Raw genomic sequence first — 22,617 nt, forward strand, 5'->3', positions numbered from 1 at the left:
GACCCGGTTTCAACTAGAGGGATCAGACCCTAGGTTGGAGGGCCAGATTCAGGGTGTCCCCCTGACCTAGTTGCCCAGTTGCAGGATAGAACCCCTGAACTGGTCGGCGAATTGTGCAGGACACCTGCCACAGGTGCCCTGACAATTCTGGAAGGGGGTACCGCTCCAGGTGGGAGGGTACAAAGCCCCAAGGAGGAGGACCGGATGTGGGAGAGCCCACCCCAGTCTCTGGTCCAGCCGGCGGGTACAGGCCTAGGGCTGGTCGGCCAGTTCCAGGAGGTCATACCTGACCTGACAGGAGGGAGAGTGAACAAAGGGTGCCAAGCATCTGGGGCTACTGCCCCCCGCTCTCTGACGCCACAGAGGTTTGAGAGCCCTGAGAGGCATAAGGCCTGGGTCTCATTCCAGACTACTGTCAGTGGCCACTGTGACTGTCTGTCTGTTGGGACACACCTGTGAGCAAGTCAAGGTTAGATGCTGCAGAGGTGGTGTCCACAGGTGAGAAGGGTTCCACATGGGTTAGCTTGGTGGACCCTGAGAGTATAGACAGCGGAATTGAAATGGGTTCAGATTGGCGTACAACCGGAATTTGCCCCTGCTGTTGTGGGCCAGGTCCATGTTTTATCGCCCAAAGCAGGGAAGCCCATCAAGGTAGCAATTGATCTACCCTGCGCTTTGGCTGGAAGGGCATTGTGTTGGACTTGGCCCTTTTTGCAGGATCATCCCTGAACATTTTGCCTTCCTCCTCTATTTTTTCTGACCTGTTGTTGGCTGTTTTATGACTCGAGCACTTTACCACTGCTGATCAGTGCTAAAGTGCATATGCTCTCTATTGTAAATTAATGTATGGATTAGTGATTCCATGATTGGCTGGTTTGGTTTACTTGTCAGACCCTAGTACAGTGCACTGAGTGTGCCCAGGGCGTGTAAATCTAAATGCTGCTAGTGGGCTTGCAGCACTGGTTGTGGCACCCACAGAAGCGGCCTTGTAAAATGTGTCTACGGTCTGCCATTGCAGAGCCTGCGTGCAGTCTGTACGGTCATGCTGACTGGGCAAATGCACTTGCCAGTTCCTGAACCTTCCCTTTTCTTCATATCAGACACCCCTATGATAGGCCTAAGGGCAGGGTGCATTGTAAGTATAAGGTAGGACAAGCCCTGATGTGTGTGGCATGCCCGAATAGAGGATTACAGCCATTTTGGTGTTTCACTATTGCAAGGCTACCTGTTCTCCATAGGCCAGAATGGTGTACTAAGTCCATGTTCTGGTTTGTCTAAGCATTGGGGGTTTGTGATCACCAATGAGATACTGTAGCTAGTCTGGTAGGGGATTTTGGGTACTAAGGTGAGTTTTGGTACACCCTAATTCACTGAGGTTCCAAGCCTCTATGCACAGTTCTGTATGAGAACGGAATCCCTGCAACACTATTTTTGATATAAACCTTGTGTGGTGTCCATTTGTAGTGTTGTCACTGGGTTACTGTATATGGTCACAAATGCTTTACACACTGCCCCTGATATAAGCCTGTCTGCTCGTGCCAAGCTACCAAGGGGGTGAGTAGGGGTTATTTTAGGAGTGTACCCCATTACCCTGACTAGAGGAGAGGGTCCCTATTTGTCACAAGTACCTACCTGTGCCAACTAGAGACCCCCAATTCTAACAGCTACCAGTTGCATGGCAGGAAAGTTAAGCATTGTTAAAGCTGTACTTCCCCACACGTACCATCCCTTGCAATATTTCGGTGGTCTCTATCCAGGCCAAAATATTTCTGTTGTCAATATTCTGATATACACAGCCGAGGCCCTTCATATATCTGTTCATTGAGACTCTTGTGCATCATCGTACCTTTACATAAGGTCTGGATTATCCAGTGGGATTCGAGACTTTTTAAAAAAGAAAATGAAGGAAAACTAAGGGCCATATGTATCATCAACTTTATTTACGATTCTGAAATAGCGATTTTTTAGAAATCACTATTTCAGAATCGCAAATTGGGATGTATGTACAAATTCGCATTTTTTGGCGAATTTTTAGTATTCCTTAATTGCGATTAGCAAATTGCGAATCGCAATTAAGGAATACTTTCCCATTCATTTCTATGGGCGAGGAGGACCATAGGAATGAATGGGAAGTTATTCTCAATTTGCGATTCGCAATTTGAGAATCGCAAATTGAGAATAATTTCAAGGACACCCTGTTGCACCCCTGAAATGAGCATGGGTGCACATGTGGCGCACATACATGCCCTAAGGGCATGTATGTGCGTCACACGGCACTGTGAAAAATGCAAAAATGTGCATTTTTCAAGGAATTCGTAACTTACCACCAACTTGAAGTTGGTGGTAATTTGCGATTCCTTAAGGACAATTTGCTTTTTTTTTTTTGCTTCATACATTGCATTTAAGGAATCGCAAAATATGCGATTCCTTAAATGCAATTGCAAAATAAGGAATCGCAAATTTTGCGATTCCTTGTTTTGCACCAGATTTTCCTTAATACATACCATTTAGCAAATTCGCATTAGCAAACGCCGAAATTCTGCAAATTTTGGCGTTTGCTAATGCGAATTTGCTTGATACATATGGCCCAAAGTCTGTTTTAAAGGAGTTTACAGGTAGATTCATCAAGCCGAAATCGGCTCGCAAAGGGCCAGATTCTGACAATCTGGCCCTTTGCGAGCGCTATTTTTGCATTTGGGATTCATCATCCCAAATGCAAAAATCGCAAACCTAGAAATTGCTAAATTGCGATTAATTGCATTTAAGGAATCTCAATTTGAGATTCCTTAAATGCAATTAATGAACCATTTTTAAATTGCGAATTCTCAATCTGCGGCCGCTATTTACCGCTAAGTCTAACTATGTGGTAAATAGCAAAAACTTTGAAAAATGCAATAAAGTGCATTTTTCAAAGTTTCATGTTGCGCACACACATGCCCTAAGGGCATGTGTGCGCGCAACATATGTGCACACATCAATTTCAGGGGTGCAACAGGGTGTCCTTTGGACACCCCTGCACCCTTGAAATCGCAATCTCAATTTGCAAATCGCTAATTGCGATCAGCAAATTGAGATGGTCTTTTCATTCATTCCTATGGGCCTCCAGGCCCATAGGAATGAATGGGGAGATATTCCTTTATTGCGACTCGCAATTTGCAAGTCGCAATTAAGGAATTATTAGAAATCGCTATTTTTTAAGTGATTTCTTGATGAATAGCATTTTGCTATTCCTTAATAGCGAATCGGTATTTTTCGCTATTAAGGAATCGCAAAATGTGTTCTTGATTAATCTGGGGGTTAGATTCAGCATGCTCGCCTTAATTCCAAGTTTTCGCAAAGAAGACCATATGTACGATGAAGCCGATACTGTGCCATTCAATCAATCAATCAATCAATCAATCAAAGACATTTATAGAGCGCACTACTTACCCGTAGGGTTTCAAGGCGCTAAGGGGGGGGGGGGTGCCGTTACTGCTCGAACAGCCAGGTCTTGAGCTTCTTCCTGAAGGAGAGGTGGTCTTGGGTCAGGCGCAGGTCGGCCGGGAGGGAGTTCCAGGTCTTGGCGGCCAGGTAGGAGAAGGACCTTCCTCCTGTTGTCGCTCTACGGATGCGTGGGACGGCGGCGAGGGCATGGCTGGCTGATCGGAGGTGGCGTTTGGGAGCGTAGAAGTTGATTCGGTTGTTGAGGTAGCTCGGGCCTTGATCGTGTAGGGCTTTGTGTGCGTGGGTGAGGAGACGGAAGGTGATTCTTTTGTTGACGGGGAGCCAGTGCAGGTCTCTCAGGTGTCCGGAGATGTGGCTGTTTCGTGGGATGTCGAGGATGAGTCTGGCTGAGGTGTTCTGGATCCGCTGGAGTCTCTCCTGGAGCTTGGCGGTGGTTCCGGCGTAGAGGGCGTTGCCGTAGTCCAGTCGGCTGGTGACGAGGGCCTGGGTGACGGTCTTCCTGGTCTCCGTGGGGATCCACCAGAAGATCTTCCGTAGCATGCGCAGGATGTTGAAGCACGACGAGGAGACGGCGTTGACTTGTCTGGTCATGGAGAGGGAGGAGTCCAGGATGAAGCCCAGGTTGCGTGCGTGGTTCGTCGGTTTGGGTGCGGTGCCCAGGGCGGGGGGCCACCAGGAGTCGTCCCAGGCGGAGGGCGAGGAGCCCAGGATGAGGACCTCCGTCTTGTCTGAGTTCAGTTTCAGGCGGCTGGTCGTCATCCACTCGGCTACATCTTTCATCCCTTCGTGCAGGTTGGCTCTGGCGGCGGCGGGGTCGTTGGTCAGGGAGAGGATCAGCTGGGTGTCGTCGGCGTAGGAGATTATGTTGAGGTTGTGTTGGCGTGCGATGGCCGCGAGGGGGCTCATGTAGACGTTTAAGAGGGTAGGGCTCAGCGAGGATCCTTGAGGGACGCCGCAGATGACTTCGGTGGCCTCTGACTTGTACGGTGGTAGGCGGACTCTCTGTGTTCTTCCGTCGAGGAAGGAGACGATCCATTCCAGTGCCTTCTCCTGGATTCCGACGTTGCTGAGGCGCTGCACTAGGGTGCGGTGGCAGACCGTGTCGAAGGCCGCGGAGAGGTCTAGGAGGATGAGGGCCGCTGTTTCTCCGTTGTCCATCAGGGCTCGGATGTCGTCGGTGGCGGCGATGAGGGCGGTCTCGGTGCTGTGGTTGGCTCGGAAGCCGGACTGTGAGGGGGTCGAGGGATCCGTTCGTCTCGAGGAAGGCGGCCAGCTGTTTGTTGACGGTCTTCTCGATGACTTTGGCTGGAAACGGGAGTAGCGAGATGGGGCGGTAATTCTTGAGTTCGGTGGGGTCTGCTGTAGGTTTCTTGAGTAGAGCGCTGAGTTCGGCGTGCTTCCAGCTCTCGGAGAAGGTGGCGGTGTCGAAGGAGGTGTTGATAATGTCCCGCAGGTGGGGTGCGATGACAGCGTCGGCCTTGTTGAAGACGTGGTGAGGGCAGGGGTCGGTCGGAGATCCGGAGTGGACGGAGTTCATCATGCGGACGGTGTCTTCGGTGCTGATCGGAGTCCAGGCTCGGAGGGTGGTGGTGGGCGGCGTTGCTGTGGTCGTGGCGTGGGTCGGTTGAGTGCTGAAGCTGTTGTGTATGTCCGCGATCTTGTTGTGGAAGTAGGAGGCGAGGGAGTTGCAGAGGTCTTGCGAAGGGGTGATGTCGTGGTTTCCGGCGTTGGGGTTGGAGAGCTCTTTCACGATGTTGAAGAGTTCCTTGCAGTTGTGTGCGTTGTTGTCCAGTCGGTTCTTGAAAGCCGTTTTCTTGGCGGTGCGGATCAGTTGGTGGTGCTTCCGGGTGGCGAGCTTGAGGGTGGTCCTGTTGTCAGTGTAGGTTCCTTTCTCCAGACTCTCGAGGGCTCGGCAGTTCTTCTTGGAGCTCTTGAGTTCGTCGGTAAACCATGGGGCTTTCTTGCTGCCGGGTCTGCTGGGCGGGGTCCTCATAGGGGCGAGTTCGTCTGCGCAGTTGCTGATCCACTTCGTGAGGTTGTCGGCGGCCTGGCTGGGGTTTGCTGAGCTGGCAGGAGGGTGCTGGCTCAGGGAGGCGGCGAGCTGGTCGGCTGTGATCTTGTTCCAGCTTCTACGGGCAACCTGTTGCTGGTGGTGGTGGATTGTCGTTCTTTCGAAGGTGAAGTGGACACAGCTGTGGTCCGTCCAGTGGAGTTCTGTGGCGTGGCTGAAGGCAATGTCTTTGCTGGATGAGAAGACGGCGTTGAGTGTGTGTCCGGCGAGGTGGGTGGGGGTGCTCACCAGTTGCTTGAGTCCAAGGTTGGCGAGGTTGTCGAGCAGGGTGCTGGTGTTGCGGTCGTTGTTGTTCTCCAGGTGGAAGTTGAGGTCCCCCAGGAGGATGTAGTCAGCGGAGGGGAGGGCGTGCGGGCTGATGAAGTCGGCGATGTCCTCGCTGAATTGAGTGCGTGGTCCCGGGGGTCGGTAGATCAGGGTGCCTCTGAGGGTGGTCTTCGGGTCGGTGTGGATCTGGAAATGCAGGTGTTCGGCGGTGGTTAGGGTGTTGTCGGTGCTGGTCGTGATACGGATGGTGTTCCTGTGGATGATGGCGATGCCTCCTCCCACCTGGTTGGCGGTGCGGTCCCTCCGGGTGATCTTGTAGCCCCCTGGGATGGCGATGGCGATGTCGGGCGCTGAAGAGGCGTTCATCCAGGTCTCCGTGAGGAAGGCAACGTCAGGGGCTGTGGTGTCTAGGAGGTTCCAGAGTTCGATGGCGTGTCTGTGGACGGAGCGGGTGTTGAGCAGGATGCAATTGAGGTGGTTGCTGCTGGTGTTCGGCTTGGCAGGTGCTGGTGCCGGGCAGGTCCGGATGCAGGTGAACTTGCAGGCGTGGCAGCTGAAGGGTCCGTGGGAGCGTCGTGGGGTGGCTCGGTAGCATCCTGGGATTCGGCCGGTGTTGAGTGCGATGAGGGTGGCGGCTGTGTACGTCAGGCGGGTCGGCCGGGGTCCTCGTAGGCCAGGGGTCCTGGCACTGGGCGCGGTCCAGGCGTGGATGGGCGTAGACGGGCTTACCTTTGGCGCGCCTTCGGCGCACAATCGGCGTGACCGCTGCGCGTTCGCACGGTCGCCATATATGGCGAAGTGCGCGGGGGGGCGGAGCAGCTGGGAGGCGGGAGCGGGGAGGGTACAGAATGAAGAAAAGGGCGGGGTTAGCGGCGGTGGCGGGAAGCGGGGAGCGGGGACGGATGAGACGGGGGGCGGCTGAGAAGGAACAGGCAAACAGGCAAAAATGGGGGACAAACTTACAATTTAACAACAAACTTACAATTCAAAAACACAATTCAACAGAGACAGTGACACAGGGCAGGATAGCGAGCACAGACCACGCCGCTCGATGGCAGGGGGCGTGGTCACGCGGCGGAGCCGGGGCAGCGAGGCAGAAGGCGGGAGGCACATGCAGCAGCTGGTGGCCGTGCGGCGAGGGGGTGTCCTAGAACTAGGTCACACTCACATGCGTCGCACGGTCGCCATATATGGCCAAGTGCGCGGGGGGGCGGAGCAGCAGGGAGGCGGGAGCGGGGAGGGTACAGAATGAAGAAAGGGGCGGGGTTAGCGGCGGTGGCGGGACGCGGGGAGCGGGGAGGGATGAGACGGGGGGCGGCTGAGAAGGAACAGGCAAACAGGCAAAAATGGGGGACAAACTTACAATTTAACAACAAACTTACAATTCAAAAACACAATTCAACAGAGACAGTGACACAGGGCAGGATAGCGAGCACAGACCACGCCGCTCGATGGCAGGGGGCGTGGTCACGCGGCGGAGCATTCAACATGACTCTGAACAACAGATACCACAATTAATTTGAAGCAAACCAAAGCAATTCAAATTAGAGAGTGCATTTCTGTTCATTACTAGCATGAACAGATTTAAAATGGGATGCATTATTTCCTCAGTCTCAAAGATGGCCCTTTTGTCGGGAGTCTAGTATCAGCTCAGTAACAACAAGTAAGTCTGGATTGTAAAATCTTAAAGAAATGATGTAGGTTAGAAAGACACAAGGGTTAAGAATATGGCCTCTTACCTTCTGCATATTGATTCGTAGCTCTGAGGTTCTTGTACTTCCATTTGCAAATCGTAACCTGTCGAGGTTTGCAACGGAGGCTTCACCTGCATTTGGCTTAATTGAAGGGACTTGGTCACCTGAGGAGCAGAATCACACGGCTATAAGGTTGTGGACTTCGAAGAACAACAGCTTTATCATTTGAAGTTTATCTCCAGTTTACACAAACCTTACAACCCAATTAGAATCATACAGATCACAATTATCAAAAAATTACAAAGAATTGTGATTAAGGCTCCCTGTTTTCCATTTTTACAGATAAATACAGAGAGAAAACATTTATTTTCTTGCCTGTATTTATTTTTAAATGTGGATAAAAACGGAAATTGGGTTACTTTTTGAGTAATTCTTAATACTGTCTGCCATGACTGCCAGGCCAATAGCGGTGTGGATTGATAGATAAGGGGGCTAAAATAGAAAGGAATTTTAGAAAAGAAACTTTAACAGCAGTAGATATGTACAAGGCTGATACTGAAATTAGCATATTTTCTTAAATGTGCATCAATTTATCTTCTGCGGGTGATTACAGCATTGAAACCTAGTAGGCATTCATGCACAAGTGATATTTACCGGTTAAATAAATGTGAAAAATGACTTATTTCAGCTTCATTTTATCACAAAACCCAAAATAAACATGGATAAATACAGATACAATTAGTAAAAAATAAATATGGATAAATACAGACATGTCAAAAAAAATTACTACCATACAACCAGGAGCATTAATTGTAATTAACTATAACAAAATGCCCTACATTAACAATGCAATTGTGGTTTATATACACTCGCATCACCTGTTTCGTTTTGTTTACTAAGATTGAAATGCAAAGGGTGGTAAACAGGTCTATTAGTAGGAAATGGTCAGTTGGTTCTGGTTACCGCTGCAAAGGATGTTATGTTAAGGCTGCCTTGACTAGGAAAATGGCGTTATAATCTCTAAAGGTGGTCTTTGCAATTTCTTGAATTGTAGATACGAAAGGCATGTAGGAAATGGATCTAATGTCAGAATCCAGTAAGGAGGTTAATACAAGATTAATTTGCGACAGTGTTGATTACAACCTGCTCTAAAAGAGAAGTTGAGGACTCAGAAATGAGTAACACCGAAAGGGAACCAGTCCTTAAAGATCTGCCTGGGGCAGTGAGACACCGAAAGGGACACCGTCCTAAAAGATCTCAAAGGGCAGTGGGAGACCGTCCTTAAAGATATGCAAGGGGCAGTCTGACACCGACAGGGACACCGTCCTTTAAGATCTGCAAGGGGCAGTGTGACACCGACAGGTACACCGTCCTTAAAGATCTGCAAGGGGCAGTGTGACACCGAAAGGGACACAGTCCTTAAAGATCTGAAAGGGGCAGTGCGACATCGACAGGGACACCGTCCTTAAAGATCTGCCTGGGGTAGTGTGACACCGAAAGGGACATTATCCCTAAAGATCTGCAAGGGGCACTGTTTGCCAGGCAGGTGGCTGGGTTTTATTTGGCATGATCTGTGGCCCCTCTTCTACTGTGACAGGTTGGAGGAATAATGGGTTTTAAGGAATGCATTTTGAGGCTGAAAGCATGACCCAAGATTACCCTAGGTCCGAGGACTGCAGAATTTTGGGTTTGGGGCAGAAGAACTGTAAGCTTATGGAGTCATTTTGGAGCGTTTTTTTTTTAAGTAGACTTTGTTATGGACAAGTCTAATTTTGGTGTTCGAGGCATGTGGGCTGCTGAATTCATATCTGTGCATAGATCGCCTAGTGTTGGGTCCGGATGATTGCACATTGTTGTCCTAGAAGAGTCTTCGAAGTATCACGAGATAGGTGGCTCCTCCTTCGGACTACAGTGCGCATGGACATCCTCTCCATCCTCAGATTGTTTTTTTCCGCCATTGGGTTCGAATGTACTTTCCAACTCTCTAAGTTCGGAACTAACTAAACTCTTCTCTAAAAGCCAAAAGGCCTTCGGATCCGTCGGTATTGTTTCTGCGCTCGGTACCGATACACTTTCGAAACATCTATTGCAATTCGATCGTCGAATTGGGCCGTGAGGCCTTATCGACACCGCGTGGACCAGCCGTCGATGGAAAGAAGTCCATTCAAATACTGCCCGCAGTGCAACTCGAAGTTCCCGCACACTGATAAGCATCCCGTGTGCAACAAATGCTTATCCCCAGATCACAAAGAAGATAGTTGCCTGACCTGTGCCCAGTTCCGGTCGAAAAAGACTATCCGGAATAGACTGGCAGCGAGGCAAGAAATGCAGCGGTCGGCACCAGAGCCCGATAATATCTTCGACAATGAGGAAGAACTAGGGAGCGCCGAAGAATCGGATCGAGACGAAGAACAGTACTCGGAGCACTACTCCGATGATTACCTCGAGGACGAAGACCAAATCATCGATCTTGAGGAAGACTATCAAAACATCGTAGCTGTTAAAGACGACTCAGATGACGACGAGGGGCGAACCGTGAGTACACCGCCCCATTTAGACACTGAACCAATATCAGAGACTCAGGTCGAGGCATCGCCAGCAGGCCTTAGCCGAGATCAATATTCAGGTTCTACAGCCCGCTATACCTAGCCCCGCTAAGAACATATCCAAAGAGCTCTCTGGGACACGCCATACGGCACCGGTTTCATTAAAACCGAAACTCGTCGATAATACCGTCTTCGGACAGAAAGTCGTTGAACCAAAAGTATTTAAACCAAAGGTCATCGAGCCTAAGGCCGTAGCTCCAACACGGCCTTCGAAGCCAAAGACTGTGAAGTCGACACTAACATCAAATCTGTCGAGTCGACCCGAAAGCCAAAAGCCGTCGACTCCACATCGCGGCCAAGGATCATCGATTCGACGCCAAAGCCCATCGAATCGAACCCCAAAACTAAGAACGTCGATTCGAGCAAAGTAACATCTACTATTGACAAAGGGGACAAAAACAGTTGACGACAGTAAAAGGCCTGCGCCCAACACTAACGTCGAACCGAAAGTGAAACCTAGGCTGGAACAAAATAAAACGGTCGAGCCGAAGCAACTCGAACCGAAGAAGGGCACCGAGCCAAGACCTCAAATACCAAAAACACCTAAAGGCACTGTCGAACCGACCAATCCGCTCGGTCCGAAAAAGGTGGTGAAGTCAGTCAAAGACATTCCACCAACAAAACCTGTCGACAAGCATCAGAAACCACAAAAAACGGTCGAACCAAATAAACATATCGACCCAAAAACAGCCAAACCAAAGGCTACGGCACCAAAGCCTAAAACTGTGGAGGAAGAGCTTGTTCACCCAGACACCGACACAGAAGACCAGTCAAAATTGTATATTGACCCAGTAACTGGTAAAGTGACTGTTTATTCAAAAAAGAAAACGCCTTTGCCAATATAAGACTTTCCTAGAATACCACTCAAAAAGAAAAGACGGTGCTACCTCTCCAATACTTTTTGAACCTTTCAATCCAGATAAGACTACGCCATATGCCCCAACATCACCTGACTACAACCCAGATGAAGATCAGGATGCAGATGTAGGGTTTGGTTATCCACAAAACCCAACTGGAGACTCTAACCTACAGCCATGGGGTGCAGGAGGAGAACCAGACAATGAAGGGGCTCTACCCATTACAGAACCTGCACTTTACCCAACTAAGCCATCACCCACAGAAGATACCGTGGCCTTTAATTCTTTACTTGATAGAGCGGCTACCTACCATAACGTAGATATGCACGCTGATGCTATTGAAGAAGACTTTCTCTTTGACACACTAACAACGTCTGAGAGACATGTAAAAACACTCCCCATGTTGAAAGGCGTCTTAAAACACGCACATGACATTTTTAAGGACACCGCTAGGGCACGGGTCATAAACCCTAGAATTGAAAAGAAATATAGGGCTGCACCCATAGATCCAACATATATCAAGGGTCAGCTACCCCTAGACTCCCTGGTGGTATCCAACGAACGTAAACAAGCTAATTCCCAAACTACCGGAAAAGCAGCTCCTCCGGACAAAGTCAAAAATCTTTGAGGCATCAGGCAAAAGAGTAGCTGCCCAAGCAGCAAACTCATTGAGAATTGCCAATACACAGGCCTTGCTGGCCAGATAGGACAGGGCACACTGACAGCTTAGAAGAAATTCTCCAACACTTACCTGACCCGTACAAACAGCAGGCAGATGAACTTATACAGGAGGGAAAGCTCATCACCAATGCCTCAATTAAATGTGCCCTAGATGCAGCAGATACAGCGGCCAGATCTATAAATACAAGCGTCCTGCTCAGACGACACGCATGGCTCCGCATATCTCGCTTTAAGAACGAGGTTCAATCCACAATTCTTTATCAGCCCATCAACCCAGACTTTTTATTTGGTCCAGCAGTTGACTCATTTCTGGACAAAATGAAAAAGGATGCGGAAACGGCAAAATCCATGGGAGCTATCCAGTCCCAACAACACCAGGGCTCCTTTCGTCGTTCCAATTATAGAGGAGGAGCACGAAGTAATACATCACAGCAACCCTCCAGCTACAAAAGTAACACACAATCCACATACAGCAAAAACACAGAGGCAATAACACCAAAGGAAGGGGTCGCGGAGGAAATGCAAATAGATCCTCCACTAACACCAAACAGTGACTTCTTGGCACTACCCCAAGACCATATAACACCGGTCGGGGGAAGACTGCAGCAATTTCTGCCAATCTGGTTAAATATCACAATAGATAAGTGGGTCAGGCAAATTATCCAACATGGCTATTGCCTAGAACTCCCCTCAACCCCACCCAACATACCACCCGTGCACCGTGTGAGAAGGTGGCCTGAAATGCAGTGCTCACTATTCTAGTGAACACTATGTATCAGTCCAGCAACCCTTATTGATGATTGGTTGTAAGTCAACCTTATAGACCAGCTATCCTAGTAGCGTGGATACGAGCAGTCTAAGGCTAAAGACTCGAGAGGGCGTGTTAAGCCAGCTGTTATACCACACATATACCCCTTGAATACCCAGTGAAAGGACACCACACAAGTGTTATGAAAATAAACAAGATATTTATTAAGAATCACAACAGCCCTGTACTCTTTATGAGGACAGGGTACTAAGCACAACACAAAACTCTTACGAAAATACTTAAGTTAGCACAGTATATACAAATGCCCGAGGGGCACGGAAAACCATATACTCTGAAAGTGGAATACGAAATTACTAGCAGGTAAGTACAGTACTAATAGGCTTTGGAATCGCTAGATCTTGACTATAGAATCTTCAGATTACTTCTAGGAGACCCAGGGGATTCGGGTGCAGAGTGTGCACTCTCACGCGTGATGCGGGACAAAGTCTATGGTAGCTAGTAATGACAAAGTTAGTGTTCTCGGGCGAACCCGACCTGGTAGGAGGAAAACGAAAGTGGATTCTGACCCTTGGATAGTGAGGCTATGCTGGGGCACCGAAATGCCGAAGTTACCTAGCCCAGGGGCTGCAGCTGCATAGGACTCAAAGGACGTCGGGAATCCTCGTTGACGGACCAGGAGCCTGGAAGAAAGAAGTTGCTGGCAGGCGACCAGTGAAGAAAGTTCGATGGATCCAAGCCTGGATCGAAGGAAGATGACACCTGAAAGCAGAGGGGACCAAGTTCGTGACTACTAGCCAGTAGTCAGGTGGCACCAGGAGGGCACCGGATGGTAGTCACCTCGACTAGGTGAGTGGGTGACGCTGTGCTCGCAGATCTCACGGACCAGGAGGCGTGGTCGGCGACCAGGATGGAGGAGCGAGCTGTCCCACGATGGATGAAGCTGTCGGCGTCGCTGGACCCAGGATTGGGCAACAAAGCCTTGGCAAATTCAAGCCCACGCGGTGGACTCAAAATGGCGTCTGGAGTGGACCAGGAGGGTCCGGGGTGCCTCTCTTGAAGAAGGAAGCAAGGGCCAGTCTGGAGCAACCAGACCAGCAGCAGTGATGTCGTCGGGCGTCGTGTAGAAGGCCACAAGCCAGCCGGCTAGTAGCCACACAGCGCGGTGAGCACGCAAAAGCAGAAGGGCCCCACGCAGATCGTGGAGATGCTGGAGGGCTGATCTTCGGTGCTGGAGCTGCTCAGGGTTGGGGCTTCTCGGACCCCAAAGCACTCACCAGGGGAAGACTCGGTGGGCTTGTTGCAAAGAAGTCGTGCAGTCTTGGCGATCGTCGGTCCCTCGAGGTCTCGTCGCACTCACAGTTCTCAGCTTTGCTGTAGAGGTGAGTAGAGGTCAGAGGTGCCAGGGAAGCCGGGTCTCGTCGAGCTGGGTCGTCGGATTCGTGAAGAAGGACTTGCAGCAGACCGCAGTGTTCTTAGGATGGTGCCTGCGGATGCAGGGTGACTACTCCTTAGCCACAAGGGAGAATCTTGAAGAAGGAAATCTTGATGCCTTTCGCAGAAAGTCGGGTCTTGATTCCAAAGATGATCTAATTTGAACAGGGGGCCCGCTCCCATCTTTATACTAAAAAAAGGGGCTGACCCGGTGACTAGGTCCTGCCTATGGGTGGGACTAGGAGGGGGGTGGTTACACCCCTCTGCCATGCCGGACTTTCCCCCGGCCAGGGGCTGGTGTGCCCCTGGAACTGGTTCTGACTGGCCTATGCGTAGTGAGCACCGGGGTGCCACTCAGCAGTCACCTTCCTGTAAAGCCCTGCCTACCCAGGATACACAAAACCATGTCTGGGACGGTGCTAGCACCGCCCCTGACAGAAAACCCTTTGTCCAGGCTCCCCTCGCTGGAAGGACTCCCAGCTGCAGGGGGTCAGACTCGTGTCTGTGGTGGCAGCATCCATTTTGTGGAGCTGAGGCTTCAGTTAACTTTAACCGGGGTTCACAGTTACATACATGTCGTGTCCCTCTAGAAGGGTGGAATGCTAACCCCGTCGTCAGAATTGGCGAGGGGTTAGTATTCCAATTCGTATGACACCTTACTCGACATGTTTTGATAAAGCAATACCAAAGATAGCATTTAACCGCGAGGATTATAATGCACTTAAGAGTATATGGTATGCGATATCATGGAACAGCTGTTAGGACTTGGTTCCGCAAGCTGCAGACAGGCTCAGCTCATGCCAGAGCACCATCTCACGATTCCAAGCACTCTGCCTTCAGGATTGTCAAGGCCTGCCATAGGAGTGACTGATAGGAATCTGTGTGCCCATTTTAGGGTTAGATATAGGTATACTATATCTACAGCAAAGGGTGATTACACCACTTTGCCCCAGCTGTCATGCAGCCAGTTGTGTCAAATTTAGGAGGCCAGCCAGGGGTGGCATAATACATGCTGCAGCCCCTGGCAGCCCTGGGTACACCCATGCCCTGAGTTACAGGGTCTGATAGGGTGGCCCAGTACCAATTGTAAATGCACCTAGGGTACATGGAATCCATTTTAAAGAGAGAGCAGTAGGCCTGGGGTCCTGATTGGCAGGGTCCCAGGTCGACTATATCCAAAACCAGCTAAAACACAGGGCAAAAAGTTGGGGGCAACCATAGTCAGGAGGTACCTTCCTACACACCGTCCAATGTCACAGGAATATATAACACTACTGCAGCAAGAGGTCATCAGTATGCTGCAAAAGGGGGCCATAGAACTAGTCCCACTACAACATCAGGGAACAGGAGTATATTCCCTATACTTTTTAATTCCAACGAAGGACTGGTCTCTCAGACCAATATTGGACCTCAGGCCCCTCAACCTGTACATTTTGTCGGAGCATTTTCATATGCTCACTCTCCAGCAAGTCTTACCACTGCTTCGCAAGGGAGACTTCCTAGCAACTCTGGACCTCAGACGCATACTTTCATATACCAATACACCCTGCTCAGAGAAAGTATCTCAGGTTCACCATACAAGGACAGCACTACCAGTTCAAAGTCCTACCATTTGGTGTCACAACAGCTCCAGGCGTCTTCACCAAATGTCTAGCTACAGTGGCGGCACATCTCAGAAGGCAACACATCCATGTGTACCCATATTTGGACGATTGGCTAATACACGCGCCATCGGCCCAGCAGTGTGCCAACCACATGTCAAAAACCATCCATCTCCTGCACAGTTTAGGCTTCTCGCTAAACTACCCAAAGTCACATCTGGAACCCTCCAACGTACAACAATACCTGGGAGCACTGCAGATACACTGGCAGCAAAAGCATACCCCAATGCAGCACGTATCAACAGCATGCAAGCACTGATCCAAAAATTCAGGCCCCAACACTCAGTACCAGCTCGAGTGTTCATGCAACTAATAGGCATGATGGCCTCGTACATATTCATAGTCCCTCATGCCAGACTATACATGCGTCCTCTCCAACAGTGCCTAGCAAGGCAGTGGAACCAGGCTCAAGGGCAATTAAACGACCTAGTGTTGGTGACCAGTCGGGCATACAACTCTCTGCATTGGTGGAATCCACAAAACCTTTGCAAGGGACGACTGTTCCAAGAGCCTGTCCCACAAATAGTGTTAACCGTGGACGCATCCCTACTAAAATGGGGAGCCCATGTCCTACACTACACAGTACAGGGACTCTGGACTGTACAACAAAAGAAGATGCACATCAACCTTCTGGAGCTGATGGCTATCTTTCTAGCTCTAAAAGCATTCAAGACACACTTATGCAACAAACCGTGTTGATCCGGACGGACATCATGACAGCTATGTATTACATTCAGAAACAGGGAGGAACACACTCCCCACAGCTGTCACACCTAGCTCAAGCAATGTGGAAGTGAGCCATTCAAAGAAACATGTTTCTCATGGCAGAGCACCTCCCAGGCAAGGACAATCAAGTAGCCGACCTTCTCAGCAGGCACAGTCAACAAATGCACGAATGGGAGATTCACCCCAAAGTGCTCCAGCCATTCTTCCGGAAGTGGGGACACCCGGAGTTAAACCTGTTTGCCACAAGCGAAAACGCAAAATGCCAGTACTTTGCCGCCAGTTTCCCACATCCACAGTCGCAAGGCAATGCGATATGGATGAACTGGTCAGGCAAATTTGCATACGCTTTTCCCCCAGCTCCATTAATACCGCTAGTGGCACGCAAACTACGCCAACACCCACTAACGCTAATCGTAGTTGCCCCCACATGGGCGAGGCAACCATGGTACATAACGTTCCTAGAACTGTCAGTGGTGCCTCATCAAAGACTGAGACTCACACCCAATCTACTAACTCAGAGCCATGGAGAAATCCAACATCCAGATCCGCAACAGCTGAACCTGGCGATCTGGCTCCTGAGATCCTAGAGTTTGGATACCTGTACTTGCCTCCAGACTGTATGAACATTATCAAGGAAGCAAGAAAACCTACTACCAGGGCATGTTATGCAGCTAAGTAGAAACGTTTCGTCATTTACTGCAGAAACAATGATATAAACCCACTTGATGCTTCTACTCAAAACATCATCTGCTATCTATTGCACCTACAACGCTGCAATTCAGCCTATTCATCCATCAGGATACATTTAGCTGCGTTAGCAGCATATCTTCAAAACAGGCAACACCTTTCACTTTTTAGGGTGCCAGCAATTAAAGCTTTTATGGAGGGACTCTAATGCGTAATTCCTCCAAGACACCCACCTTCACCAGTCTGGAATCTAAACATTGTTCTAACCAGACTTATAGGACCACCTTTTGAACCACTACACTAATGCGAAATACAATTTCTTACTTAGAAGATGGCTTTCCTTATTGCCATTACTTCGCTTCGAAGAGTTAGCGAGCTTCAAGCCCTAACTATTCAAGAGCCATTCATCCAAATACATGCAAATAGGGTAGTTCTCAAAACAAACCCTAAATTCATGCCAAAGGTGGTATCCCATTTCCACATAAATCAAACCATCGAACTGCCAGTGTTCTTTCAGAATCCACAAACAGTAGCTGAAAGGGCCTTGCATACTCTAGATGTCAAAAGAGCTCCGCTATACTATATAGACAGAACTAAGGCATTTCGAAAAACGAAACAGTTGTTTGTTGCAACACAAAGGCAATCCCATTTCAAAATCAGGTATAGGCAGATGGATCGTTAAATGCATCCAGATATGTTATTTAAAAGCCAAACACACCTTAACAGTTCCCCCTAGGGCGCATTCCACACGCAAGCTAGGGGCACCCATGGCTTTCCTGGGAAATATTCCTTTACACAAAATTTGTAGAGCAGCCACATGGTCAACAACACATACATTTACAAAACACTATTGTGTAGATGTACATTCAAAACAGCAAGCTGCTGTAGGGCAGGCTGTTCTCAAAACTCTTTTTCAGTCTGCTGCAGCTGACACAGGTAGCCACCGCTAAGGGAGATACTGCTATACATTCTATGCACAGATACGAATTCAGCAGCCCACATGCCTCGAACGGAATATGCTACTTACCAGTATGCATCTGTTCTTGGCATGTAGGGCTGCTGACATTCATATCGCTCACCCACCTCCCCGGTGCCTATCGCAGCTGCAGCATTCACTCTTTGCATGGACATCTCTTACTGTACTATACTCCATCTCTGCCACAATGGCAAAAACAATCTGAGGATGGAGAAGATGCCCATGCGCACTGTAGTCCAGGGGAGGAGCCACCTATCTTGTGATACTTCGAAGACTCTTCCAGGACAACAAGGTGCAATCATCCGGACCCAACACTAGGCGGCGATCTATGCACAGATATGAATGTCAGCAGCCCTACATGCCAAGAACAGATGCATACTGGTAAGTAGCATATTCCTTACCTGTTAAAATACAGGGTATAGTAGATAAAGTTCCATCTTTTTTAATTTGGTTTAGTAAGATTGATTGGTGAAGGGAGATTAACAGGCAGACACGTTTATCAGCTGGAAAAGGTCAGTTGGTGCTGGTTACCATTGGAAAGGATGCTATGCTATGGTTTCCTGGACTAGGAAAATGGCTTTATTATATGTGACAACATTGTGAAAGGTGGTCTCTGCAGGTTCTCGAAATATATATATGAAAGGAATGTAGGAAACGATTTAAAGTTGTCGGGATCCACTAAGGGTTTTGTTGACAAGGAGGTTTGCACTAGATTATTTTCAGACAGCGGAGACTAGAACCTGCTTTAAGGAATGAGAAATTTGTGACGCCAGAAAGGGCACGGTCCTGAATGACCTGCAAGGGACACCATACCTAGGCAGGTAGCACCAGGCCTCTTAAGAGTGCATTAGCCCTGGCCAAGAAGCCTCTCCCTACAGGGAAAGGGAATTTTTTAAGTTATAAAATTCTCGGAGGGAGACCACCAGGAGAGAGGTCCAAAATCTAACACCCCTGCCAATCCCACCAACTGACAGTAAAGTTTGGCCTTGAGCACCAAGGCTATGTTTTCGATTATATACACTTCCAGATATTTGTTGAATATGGTGGGAAGAGTCCACAACTCCAGAGTCCATGGCATGACCGCAGGGCATTGGGCAATGGGGTAGATAGACCTTCACATGAATTATGCGAAGTCCTCTAGGTAGATCCCCAATGTGTTCAGTATTTGCAGAGCCCAAAGCCCCGACTCAGTAGGGTTATCTAGGAAAAGGACACTGTCCGCGTACATGGAGATCCTGCCGCCAACTGTTGGGGACCTTTGAAATCTACGAAACCGTGTGTTGACCCTCACCCAGGCTGCTACAGGCTCTACCGCCAAAGCAAAAAGTAAAGTTGAGAGTGGGCACCAGTGTTGCGTACCCCTTCCTATCTCGAACCATTGGGACACAGCGTTCCTGACCCGTACCCTTGCCTGGAGGCGAGTGTATATCAGTTTGATGTAGCTAATGGATTTTGGCCCAAAGTTAAAGTGTCTTAGTAGCGCAAAGAGATTGTTATATTCCATATGTGTACCCTATATAGGCGCAGGTAACATTGCAACCTTTCACCTATATCCTTCCCTACATTACATACATAACTGTTCTTAGGGACTGACCTTTTACCTAGATACGAAACTTCATTCAGAACACAGGTTTTTCCCTAGTTCGAATCTCATACATTATGCATGAGGCTTCTTGAAAGCACAGTAGGACTAACATATCCTGTATAATATCTCTGTATAAAGTTCAGGCCTGACGCCATCCTTTAGGCCGACATAGTAACACAGCAAGGTATGACCCCTGGGGAGATCTATGGGTATATATACATCATGTCTTGCTTAGAAGGATAGACAGAGACCACGTCTTCCCGGCTGACACACTGACCAGAGACGCTAAGGTTCCTACATGCAGACACTCCAGCTCGCAGTGGTCTAACATCCCTCGCGGGGTGTCCAACTCGAGACCAGGATGGGGTCCCACAGTCTCTCACTTCAGGTAATGGGGTTGACTAGATCCTAGAGGGATTCTTTGCATAACACCTACACCAATGCTAGGTACATCTCTTTAGGGAGGCATTGTAGGAGTGCACACTTTTTATCATGCGCTTAATATATTCGTATGTAATTATTGCAAAATAGTAGAGCTTTACCATCCCTTCACTTTCGTTGTACGTCTAATCATATACCTCTGCTACTGTCCAATGGTTGTTGCAGCTCATTTATTCTACACTAGAATAACAACGGTTCAATACATTCTTATTGAAAACGCTCAGCTTGTTTATTCTGTATATCTCTCTGAGACAAACAAAGTGAGCACGAGTGACTGAGCAAAAGGTAGCATATTGTTTCCACGATTCTGAGGGATCAGGTTTGTCATGTTCTGAGGCTGCCAGAATCTATTCTCTCCTTGGTAAGAGGAGATTATAGTGGCGCTGTGAGCCAGTTGATATGGGCAGGCTAAGGTATCCGGTGGGGGGTGCACGGAATCAGTCTGCCACCAGTCCCACAGTTTATGTTATCCGAACGCGCAGATCTGGTATAGGTTATGTAGGAACTACACAACAAGATAGTCCCAGTCCACAGTCAAATGCCTTTGAAAATCCACCATTAGCAAAGCTTGATGAACTGGTAGACTAGCACTCAGGCCTGTGGTACGAAAGTTTGGGACTGATCTTTATTACTTCAGTTTTAAAACCAAAAGTAATAGAACAATAAGAAGTGAGCGATCAACTCTGCCTGATCCTGCCAACTGTAGAAATAGTAAAATACCTTTTTAAAACAGCATTCGTAAACGTGCATGCAGAGGGAATAGTGACAATGCCCCTTTACAGCTCCCGGATTAAATGAACTACTAGCCTTCCGTGATTCTTTGAAGTCGAAACGACTACTTGTCTTGGCCAAGGAAAAGTAGACGTTTCAACTGCAAAGAATACTCTTAATGTATGCCCAGATGGGGATGATGAAATACATATTCACAGCGTCTTGTTAGTTGGGATTTGCCTAGTTAGCAACTCAAATATTGTTAGACCGGTCTGTCCATCATTGTAAATATTGTAATTATCAGCACTTATACCCTTCCATTCCCGTCGCGAGCACTTCCTTGAGCACTTGTTTCACTTCACGATTATTGCAGCAACCATTGATACTGTGAATTAGCGATGAATTTAAATGATAAAATCCTTGATAAATGTCCAATGATTTGTCATTGTTTAATCAACTTGTTGAATGTGGGTGTAAAGGGGAAACATCCTTTATAACGTAACTGGTACAACGCGGTACCGTTACGACGCAGCTTTAACAAAGAAAGTTGTTACGACTTTCGCTGGAGGGCGCTCTAGAATAGGGGATAGTTTAATTTACTATCCAACACCTTCCCTACTATCCATGGGGACTGGTGTTGGACTAGTAAATTAAACTATTCACTATCAGCGCCCCCCCCAACGCAAGTCGTTGTTAAAACTGCGTCGTAAAGGGACGCGTTGCAACGGTACACGTTGTACCGTCATACATCCAACACAAAGATTCCTTACAAATACTGGTCGGTTGGACCAACTTTTCTATACTATTATTGGCCCATGTGCGGCTGAATACTGGGTTTCCCTTTTGTTGTGTAACAAACCTTTACAGCTGCCAGCACGCCTGCACTAATAATCCTACACCAGACAGCTCCTCGGTTTGTCTTGGCGCACCATTACACAAATCCCATGCTAAGCATCTTACCAGGCTTGTTCAATTCTGTGATCGTCAGGGCACAGGCACGACCAAACACCACCAAGTCCAGCAACGAGTTGGCTCCCAGTCGATTAGCGCCATGAACAGAAGCAGAAGCAGCTTCGCCACAAGCATACAGACCAGGCACCACCTGATCCTGCCCGTCTTCATGGATTAATACCTGCAGAGAGAAAGCATAAGCCCCAGTTAATTAATATGTTACTCATGGATGACAGAGAAACATAGATGTAAAGTTATCCTAGGTTTTCCTGACCATACGTTGCACCCAGATACTGTGCAACTGATTGGCTCACCCACACACAAACTGTGTACCCTGGTGCCGCTCCAACAGATCTTTCACTCTGAGAGGCACATGATCACCTGTCCACGACCGCATCGTTGTGTTCCCTGTCTGATAGGTACCCTGCTGCCTATCCTCTACCACGCCACAGGGATTCCCTGCTTGACAAACACGCTCTTCTCTCGCTTTTTCCATGTTACAGTAAAAACTGCCAGACGACACACTTAGTGGTCCCCATAGGGCAGACATCAGGATATTCCCCCTTCTTATCGGCTCAAGGACTCAAGACCTGGTTGCCATACAAATTCAGCTCCCTCCTAGGCACAGTGCTCCAAGACTGCCAGGCAGGCTGTGCTCAGCCTCCTATCAGGAACAATGGCTACTGATCGACCGACAGGCTGTGCTCCTCCTTTCAATAACAATGGCCCCTGATTGACGAACAGGCTCTGCTCTTCTGCCACATCATGCAGCAGCAGTCCAGGCTAGACAGACTTGTTGTTACCCACCTCCACTCTAGCACAGGTTAACCGGGCAGAAAGTCTGGCACACTTGCATACTGTCACCCATGCCCAGTTTGTCACCCTCCCATCTGTGGTAAAAATAAACCTGTGTTCTGCACACCTGAAGTGTAATAAAATGATACACACAGTACCTGTATGTAGAGCAATTAGTGTAGTGCCAGATTGACTTTTTGGGCGTCCGTCACAGGAAGGACGCACACTACAGAGAACTAGTAAAATACTGCGACATATTTCGGT

General features: G+C 48.7%; 1 protein-coding gene across 1 annotated transcript in view; it reads right to left on the bottom strand.

Annotated features, from left to right (window-relative positions):
• Positions 1-22,617, bottom strand: part of SDHA (succinate dehydrogenase complex flavoprotein subunit A) — a 201,451-nt gene that overhangs the window by 49,315 nt on the left and 129,519 nt on the right. Inside the window, exons 10-11 of the mRNA XM_086950178.1 lie at positions 21,568-21,739; positions 7,522-7,640 (exon numbers count right to left, since the gene is read on the bottom strand). Of these exons, the coding sequence (XP_086806304.1) occupies positions 7,522-7,640; positions 21,568-21,739 (291 nt within the window). The remainder of the gene's footprint in view (positions 1-7,521; positions 7,641-21,567; positions 21,740-22,617) is intronic.

This window comes from Lissotriton vulgaris, unplaced genomic scaffold (assembly GCF_964263255.1).
Source record: "Lissotriton vulgaris unplaced genomic scaffold, aLisVul1.2 SCAFFOLD_220, whole genome shotgun sequence".
In the NCBI taxonomy this organism is placed as follows: domain Eukaryota; kingdom Metazoa; phylum Chordata; class Amphibia; order Caudata; family Salamandridae; genus Lissotriton; species Lissotriton vulgaris.